The 8,926-nt window shown below is 37.5% G+C and overlaps 1 protein-coding gene across 1 annotated transcript; it reads right to left on the bottom strand.

Annotated features, from left to right (window-relative positions):
• Nucleotides 1-6,160: 6,160 nt before the first annotated feature.
• On the bottom strand, nucleotides 6,161-8,867 carry ppdpfa (pancreatic progenitor cell differentiation and proliferation factor a). Its single transcript, NM_200079.1, is given in 5 exon segments — nucleotides 6,161-6,601; nucleotides 6,690-6,786; nucleotides 6,892-6,969; nucleotides 7,296-7,402; nucleotides 8,728-8,867. Coding segments are annotated over 4 exon segments (354 nt in total). The 5' UTR covers nucleotides 7,351-7,402; nucleotides 8,728-8,867; the 3' UTR covers nucleotides 6,161-6,477.
• Between the last annotated feature and the right edge of the window lie 59 nt (nucleotides 8,868-8,926).

The raw sequence follows: 8,926 nt of genomic DNA, 5'->3' as shown, positions 1-8,926 counted from the left end.
TACTTTAGAAAAAAACACTGATGTTTATAGTAAAGAATAAAATCATCATAATATGCTGTTCAAATGTAAAAGTTGCAGGCAAAAATTACATCAACCAGGTGACGACAACCAGCCATCAAAAATATTCAATTCAATTCACCTTTATTTGTATAGCGCTTTTACAATGTAGATTGTGTCAAAGCAGCTTCACATAGAAGATCAGAGTAAATTGAAATACTGTAGTTCAGTTTTCAGAGTTTAAGTTTAGTTCAGTTTAGCTCAGTTCAGTGTGGTTTAATAATCACTACTCAAAGTGAAGAAATAAAATACCTTGAGAGAAACCAGGCTCAGTTGGGCACGACCATTTCTCCTATGGCCAAACGTCTTGTGCAGAGCTGCAGTCTAAGCGGTGGAGGCTGGTAGCTGGACCTCAGCGAAATATGCCACTGAATAATTCTTTTAAAAATGATTCATCTAGCAATGAAACATGAAGTTTCATGAGTGAATAACTTAATCATTTATTGAAAATGAGACTAAATATAAATATGTGCTGTACAAATTATAATGTTAGATTTATAAATGTAGCGTTATCAGTAACAGTGAGTTTTTCACAGCACTGAATATTTTACAATTCATTTTTATGCATCTGATTATTTCTTCATGATATTGTTAATAAAATTACAGGTTAAAACCAAAAGTTTTTTTGCAATACTGATTTTGTAATAAATGAAAAGCAAATGACATTTGTCTTCTCCCCTTGTTGGCTGATCCAAAAAATGGTCCGATCCGTGAGTAAAAAAACAGAATGTGATCCAGACCGTGAGATTTCTGATTCGTTACACCACTGTTTTACAATGATTGTAGTAAAACTGAAAAGAAGTTATTAATCCTTTAATGGAGCATTATTTTATTAGTACCTATAGTTAAGTGCTTGACGTGAACTACAATAAACCGAAATGATACATTTGGATAATTTTGACTATGTATCGTGTCTTAACATACACAGTGCTTGTATTTGATTTCAGATTTCAGCTGAATAATTGGAAACAAAATTAGTAAAGGCAGATTTACAATGCAGACGCTCTGGGTCTATGTTTAGGGCTTCTTGGGACTGGACCAGTCATACTAGTACAAGTAGGCCTAGTTCATTCATAGACTATTTAAAGCGCAAACACGAATATGCAAGGTGATATTTTATTTCATTCAGACGTGTGCTAAGGCATGAAGTCAACAGCTAGGACAGTCAGCAAACATGACCACCGATAAAATAGTAGAAAGGACAAGTTTCATGGCCTGTTATCAGAACGAACACGTGTTACTTATAAACAGAGACTCTGCCACTGATAAAATAAACAGAAAGACGTTTGTGAATGCAAGGTATACTGAGAAACTCTGTTCTCCGTTTCCAAACACAGGAGATAGTAAAAGTGGAGCAGCTTGAAAGATATCCAAGAACGTGAACGTACACATGGTGTGTGTGTGTGTGTGTGTGTGTGTTTGTGTGTGTACATGTGCTGACCTTTATGCAGAATAACCCGACAGCAGGCAATGATCGGCAAACTCACACAGACAGCAGACTCAAACTGTTTTTAGCTCTCGCCTCTGTTTAGAAACAACTGTGGGATCAGGGGGGAACTCTGTGACCCACAAAAGTTTCTGGGTGAAAGGTCATAATGGTGACATTAAAATAAATGATCATAATAAATACTTAATTTGTATTAAATTTATATAAAAAATTAATTTTTATTACTTAATTAAAAGTATTAGCTAAAGTGGCAAAAGGAAATCTACGTGGTGCAATAAGTTTATGAAAAAACTGAGGAAACTAAGGCTACAATTAGCACAGGCTCACCAAAATCAGACAATAAAAGATTGGAAAAATGTTTCCTGGTCTGATGTGTCTTGATTTCTGATGCGACATTCAGAAGCTAGGGTCAGAATTTGGCATCAACAACATGAAAGATAGATCTATCCTGCCTTGTATAAACAGATCAGGCAAGTGGTGGTGGTGTTATGGTGTGGGGGATTTTTTCCTGGCACACTTTGGCCCCATTAATACAAATTGAGCATTGTGTCAACACCACAGCCTACCTAAGTATTGTTGCTGACCATGTCCATCCTTTTAATCCACAGTTTACCCATCATATTTTGGCTACTTCCAGCAGGATATTGAACCAAGTCATAAAGCGCTAATCATCTCAGACTGGTTTCTTGAATATGACAATGAGTTCACAATACTTAAATGGCCTTCACAGTCACCAGACCACAATCCAATAAAGCACCTTTAGGATGTGGTGGAACGTGAGATTTGCATCATGAACTGCGTGATGCTATCATGTCATTATGGACCAAATTTTCTGAGGAATATTTCCAGTACCTTGTTGAATTTATGCAGTTCTAAAGGCAAAAGGGTTATAAGAATTTTCTGTAGGGTGTATTTACTTTTTATGATGCAAAACTCAGAACTTATACTCAATTGTTTTAAAAAATGTTTCAATAATGTGAACACATTTGTTCAACAAAATCATTTTCAGGTGATTAACAACCTCACAACTTATCTGCCTTTAAAGCTTTATTGGCAGTTGTGTCCCTATGGAGAAAAAGAGTTTTTACTTCTAGAAGCCAGCCGTTATTAGATAAAAAAACATACTGAAAATTAGGGCCTTTTTTAGTCAATGAACAAAATAACATAGTTGTCTATTAATTAAGAACTATTTTACGTTGATTGTTTTCATATGTTATTATGCGTTTGTGCTTTTAAGACCTTTACTACACAACAAATGCTGGTTTTCAACCCAAATCTGGGCAAAAAATAATAAATAAATAAAAATGGACAAACCAAACCGTTGCGTTTTTAAATTTAAGCCTGGGTTTTACTATATTTACCCAAATTTAGGTTAAAACATCCCACCATGTTTTAAGAGTTTATTATCTGCTTATTATTTTGCCATACTTTTTTATTTAAAATTTTCTTAATTAACAAATAAAATGTATTACAATTTTTTATTTTAGTATTTTATTTTATGGGAGAGGCAGTGGCGCAGTAGGTAGAGCTGTCGCCTCACAGCTGGTTCGAACCTCTGCTCAGTTGGCGTTTCTGTGTGGAGTTTGCATGTTCTCCCAGCGTTTGCGTGGGTTTCCTCCGGGTTCCCCCACAGTCCAAAGACATGCGGTACAGGTGAATTGGGTAGGCTAAATTGTCTGTAGTGTATAAGTGTGTGTGTGAATGTGTGTGTGAATGTTTCCCAAAGTTGGGTTGCCGCTGGAAGGGCATCCGCTGCGTAAAAACTTGCTGGATAAGTTGGCGGTTCATTCAGCTATGGCGACCCCGGATTAATAATGGGACTAAGCCGACAAGAAAATGAATGAATGATTGATCTTATTTGACATTTTACCCAATATTTAGGTTAACACTACCCTGCATTGTTTAGAGTTTATTATCTGCTTGTTATTTGTGTAAAAGCATAATTTGCTTCATATTATATGTTCCTTCATCAAAAGTATTCAGTATAGCAGGTGGTAAACAGTGCATCAGACATCCTCTTCAGCAAACTGGTACAATAAATTTAGCTTCAAAAAGTACAAACTGACCAATCAATCAAAAACTGGCAAAGAGAATTGTTTAAATAGTGTATAATGTTGGACATTCATTCATTTTCTTTTCGGCTTAGTCCTTTTATAAATCTGGGGTTGCTACAGCGGAATGAACCACCAACTTATCCAGCATTTGTTTTACACAGTGGATGTCCCTTCTGCGAGCCACTTGGGCTCCAATGAAGAGGAGCTTGAGCTCCAACTTCTCCTCCTATAAGCTGTTTTAATGCGTACATCCACCCCACCTCTAACCCAGCCCCCAGTGACATCACTTGTAGAACAAGTGCAAGTAAGGAGGAGCTGGAGCTCAAGCTGCCCCTTGCTTGAGCTCAGCTCTGCCCGAGTGGCTCTGCAGTGAGAACCCCTTGCCTCCAGCCGCAACCCATCACTGGGAAACATTCATACACACTCATACGGTCAATTTTAGCATACCCAATTCACCTGTACCACGTCTTTGGACTTGTGGGGGAAACCGGAGGAAACCCATGCGAACATGAGGAGAACATGCAAACTCCACACAGAAACACCAACTGTCTGTGCCTAGGCTTGAACCAGCAAACTTCATGCTTTGAGTCGAATGTTCTACCCATTGCGCCACCATGTCGCCTTATATAGGCCATTGTCCCAAAATAAAACAGCTGTTTTTAGTGACTAATAATCTGTATGCCCCATTTCTATAATTAGATCTAAGTAGATTTGGCATCAGAGGTGCTGCCTTTTCACTCCTTTTATTTGACCAAAGCGCTTTCCAACTGCTCTGATGACCATGTAGCAGCTACTTATTATATTGGGCTGCTTTCTAAAAGCTAATTCTGCCAGATGGAGGAAAAAAACTGCTCGAGTTGCTTAGTGCCACATGTACAGTAGATGTAGTGTTATATAAAGCGCATTAGTGTGTCCTGTCTTAGCACAAGAGTTTTAATCACACCAAAGCCTTCTTAATGCCAAACGTCTTGCGCACAGACTGTGGATGAGCAGCTCATTCTCTGGAGAAAAGCAGAGTCAGTGAACAGAAACAGTTTCATGCTAATCCTTGGATGAAAGTCACTGATAGCCTAAAAGTGATTCACTGTAATCCATACTAATGACGCTGGATATGATCGATCCACAGCGAGACACTGCAGCCAAAAATTCAATCAGTTTTGAGATTTTGGGTTTATCATAGTGTTTTTATTCAGTCTAATGGAAAAAAAAACATCCTATATATACCTTTAGAGTTTCTATATAGCAACTTTTAAATTTGTGTCTAGATTTTATTCACAATATAGATTTTTATAGGCCATTTTTTCAAAATAAACATGCCATACATTTTAGCACTTGACCAAAAACCACACTTTCTTCACATTTATATTCGGTAGGTTTTTACGGAAGGCTTATACTGATAATCAGTGGTGTAAAGTAAAAAAAAAATACTGCTTTATTTTTTCTTGTCTATGGGTGTTAGAAAAATCAGTCCTGTGATTCCTATCCAATTAAACATCTCATAGACAGTAAATCGCATCATACTGAACAACCTTAGGACATGGGCGCTTTAATAAAGCAGCAAACTGTTTGGAAACATTAAAAGTGTCCAAGAAGATGCCCAAAATCTTTACAAGCATCAGCTTTTTACATTGTAATACTCAATGCTCACTACTCTTGAGTGCTTTTGAAATTATTATGAGCTTATTTTTACCAATACTTTGAGTAATATTTATAACAGATTCTTTTACTTCACTAGCGCTACATTTTTGGGAAAGTAATGGTACTTGAGTATAGTTTTTCAGTACTCTTTCCTTCACTGTTGAATACATGCAGTTTATTCTAAAGAAATTATCTTAATTAAGTGTTTTTTTCTGGCTTTTCACAGTATTTAAACTCCATTCCCAAAAAATGAATTCTTCGTAAAAACATTTTCAAAAGTGTTTCCCCCCCAAATTAGCTCACATTTTGTTAAACGATCCCTCATTTGCATATTTAAAGATTTCAGAAAACTTACAATACAAACGTATTTCATGTAATCATGTTAAAACTGGGCAATACAGTGGCTCAGTGTTTAGCACTGTCGCCTCACAGCTGATTGAGCCTTAGCTGGGTCAGTTGGCATTTCTGTGTGGTTTGCATGTTCTCCTCGTGCTCGCGTGAGATTCCTCCGGGTGCTCCAGTTTCCTCCACAGTCTAAAGACATGCACTATAGGTCAATTGGATAGGCTAAATTGGCCGTAGTGTATGTGTGTTTCCTAGTACTATGTTTTAGCTAGAAGGGCATCCACTCAGTAAAACATATGTTGGATAAGTTGGCGGTTTATTCCGCTGGGGCGACCCCTGGTCATTAAAAAGGGAGTAAGCCGGAAAGAAAATGAATGAATGAATAAAATAGATTCCTAAATAAGTTATAATTTTTCTGTAAAAACATTTATATTTGACAAGAGTGTTCTTTTTTTTTTATTTCATTAATCGATCCCTCATTTGCATATTGAAATATTTTAGAAAACTTGTATACAACTGTGTTTATTGTAATCATGATGATCCTGTCAATTATATTCAGTATAATCAATGTACCTTGTAGTGATGGTATTGCGAAGGAATTGAAACCAACACAGTATAATTTAGGCTGCAGTTAGTCATTTATTTATAACAAGTATAAGAACACAATTGCAAAGTGCACCCAGTGATACAGTGACCTACACTAAAACTCTCGTCATACAGAAAGCTTCCTTTTTTTTTTGCACTTTAAAGCTTTACAAAGTTTATTTGGTCAGGAATAAAAAAAAAAGAGCACTATATAGCATGACGTAAAAAGCAGCCGGATTTTACTAAAAAAAGAATAAGAATAAGAGAGAAAAAAAAAAAGCAGGGCCTCCGTCGCCAGCGCCGGCCCACGGTGACTCCTGGATGAGGGTGGGGTGCGTGGTGGTGTGTGCTTTATGAGGGCAGGGGTGAACCCGGCTCCTTCCCAGAGTCACTGCTCTCACTCAAATGCCTCTTCATTACAATCTCGCGAGCGACGCAGGTCACTTGACCGTTTGTCACTGTGTAGGTGCCAGTCCTGCCACACAAAAAAAAACAAAAAACACTGTGTGAAAACCAGCACCAAAAGTTAAGACAAAATAAACAACAGCAGGTGCTCAACTCACTTCTGCTGGGACTCAAATCCGTTGGGTGTTCCCATTTGATTCTGCTTCCCAAAGAAGAAACTGGACCACCAGTGGCCAGAGTCCTGACGTGCCAGACCTGCCGTGCAAGAACACCTTGAGCTTTTGGCACAGTGAGAGCTGACTGTATTGTGTGTATTTGTAATGCAGTCATTGTGGTACTGATGTGATGCTTTGTTTGTACCTGGTGGGTGTGGAATGACCTCCCCAGTGTACTCCGAACTGCTACAGGAACTGTTACTGGATGTAGATCCAATGCGCCCTGAAACATCAATAAATATTAGTAATCAATAAATATTACTTAATATTAATAAAATAATAATAACTGAAGCTCCTTCCTGGAGCATCAGCCTTCTATTATTGCAAATGAATTATGTATTACATATTTTTGACAGATTAAATAAATGAATTCAAAACTGCAGAATGATTTCCCCATATTCTTCTGTAACTAACAGAAAATAAGCAGCGCATTTATCATTGTGAAACTTTTTAAGTGTATATATTACCACTTTTAATCCACTCTTGTTGGATTTAGCATTGGATTCCACTGTGTTGAATTATTTTGATATAAAATAAAACTAAACTCACTTCGGTAGTAATCATGGGTGGCGATGAGGGAACCGCTGGATGGAATTGCTGCCATTTTCCCCGTCCTCTAAAGGGTCGACCGTGTGGAAGATGGAAAGATGGAAGACCTGTTTGAGAAAGAGGATTAACAGGTTAGATGAGGGTCGTTGTGTTTGAGGTAAACAGTTGTGACATCACAACAATGTGGCCTTTTAAATAGGGCTTGGAAAACACCTCAGGCAGGCAGATGCTGGAAAAATCGGTGCTTCCACTCAGCCCTATAAAGATTTAGAGGGTTTAACCCTGTCAGCGTCACTAGAAAAAGTGCTGCCATGTTATTTTTTTTTTTTTCATCCAACTGGTTGGTGGTATTCTTAAAATGACCAGATTTGAAAATGATCCACTAAGGCGCTGTTCATCCAACCCTTCCTTACTAGCAAACTGTGACGTGATGAAATCTCACAGCTGCTACTTGAAGTATCAGATTTCCACATTCTCTGACACTGACCCACTTGCTGGGAACAGCCGAGACCCTCTGCAACAAGTGTGCAGAACAGCTCATGTTTCACCACACGTGCATGTAAAAATACCCGGTTTCCAAGGTGAAGACAACTCCAAAACATAAAGGGATAGTTCACACTACAATGAAAGCTGACAACCTTTACTTGCACTCAAGTGGTTAAAAACTTTTATACATTGAAGAATGATGGGAAAAAACAGCTATGGCTATTTTTCATCAACATTTTTCAGAATATCTTCTTTTGGTTCAACAGAGAAAAAAACATTAAGCTAACAATCCACATTAAAATAAATGCTTAAAATCAATGTTGGATGAAGGTACTTTAAAAAAAAGTTGTTTATTACAAACTTAAGTCTGTCTCAGTCTTTAAAAACGTAAACATAACACATAATCACATTACTTTCTCTAACACATTTATTTACATTGAAAAAAGTGTCTTGATTATAATATATTGCTTTTAAAAGTAACTTTACCCAACACTGCTAATGATACACTGATGATTAAAAGTGTGTTTGTGTAGTTTTCGTCTTGCAGACGTCAATGTCAGGCTGCAGATGGGAAGAGGGATTTACCACGTGACCTTCTACCTAATACCCTTCTGTTCTACATATAACAGAGCAGACATTTAATCACACCAGTGCTTTGAGGAGCAGGATGGACTAGAGATTAAACTTTGGTTCAATAAAAGAAACTGTTCAAGTCGAAGAGCAGAATAATAAGATATACTACCTTACAGAAAGCCATGTCATGTAGCCATGTAAGTGCCCTTACATTATTTATATAATGTTCTTACAACTTTTATTCGCTATGAATTTGACCATGTGTGTAAAGTTTAGTTGTAAATAAAAAAAGTTTAAAAAAAAAAACCTTGATAAGTCACCTTCCTGTCCAAAAAAAGTTCTAACTTAATAAACTATTCGTTCATTAACTTACCTTTTATTTTGGTGAGTTGGTGATGTTGGTAATGCACCAAAAGCAAGGTTGGTCGGGTAAACGCTAGGCGACGGTGCCCATTGGTAGTTTGTTGTTTTGGGTGAGACCCTCCAAGGTCTTTCGCTCCTCTGCTCCAAATTGCCCAGCCTGAAGGACGCTCGCTCTATTTATTTAGCAGAGGGCGTGGCTTGGTGGCTGA

The sequence above is a fragment of the Danio rerio genome, chromosome 8 (assembly GCF_052040795.2).
Source record: "Danio rerio strain M-AB ecotype USA chromosome 8, GRCz13ab, whole genome shotgun sequence".
In the NCBI taxonomy this organism is placed as follows: Eukaryota; Metazoa; Chordata; class Actinopteri; order Cypriniformes; family Danionidae; genus Danio; species Danio rerio.
The sequence above is the reverse complement of the archived record's forward strand: the minus strand, read 5'-3'. Positions and strand labels throughout refer to the sequence as shown.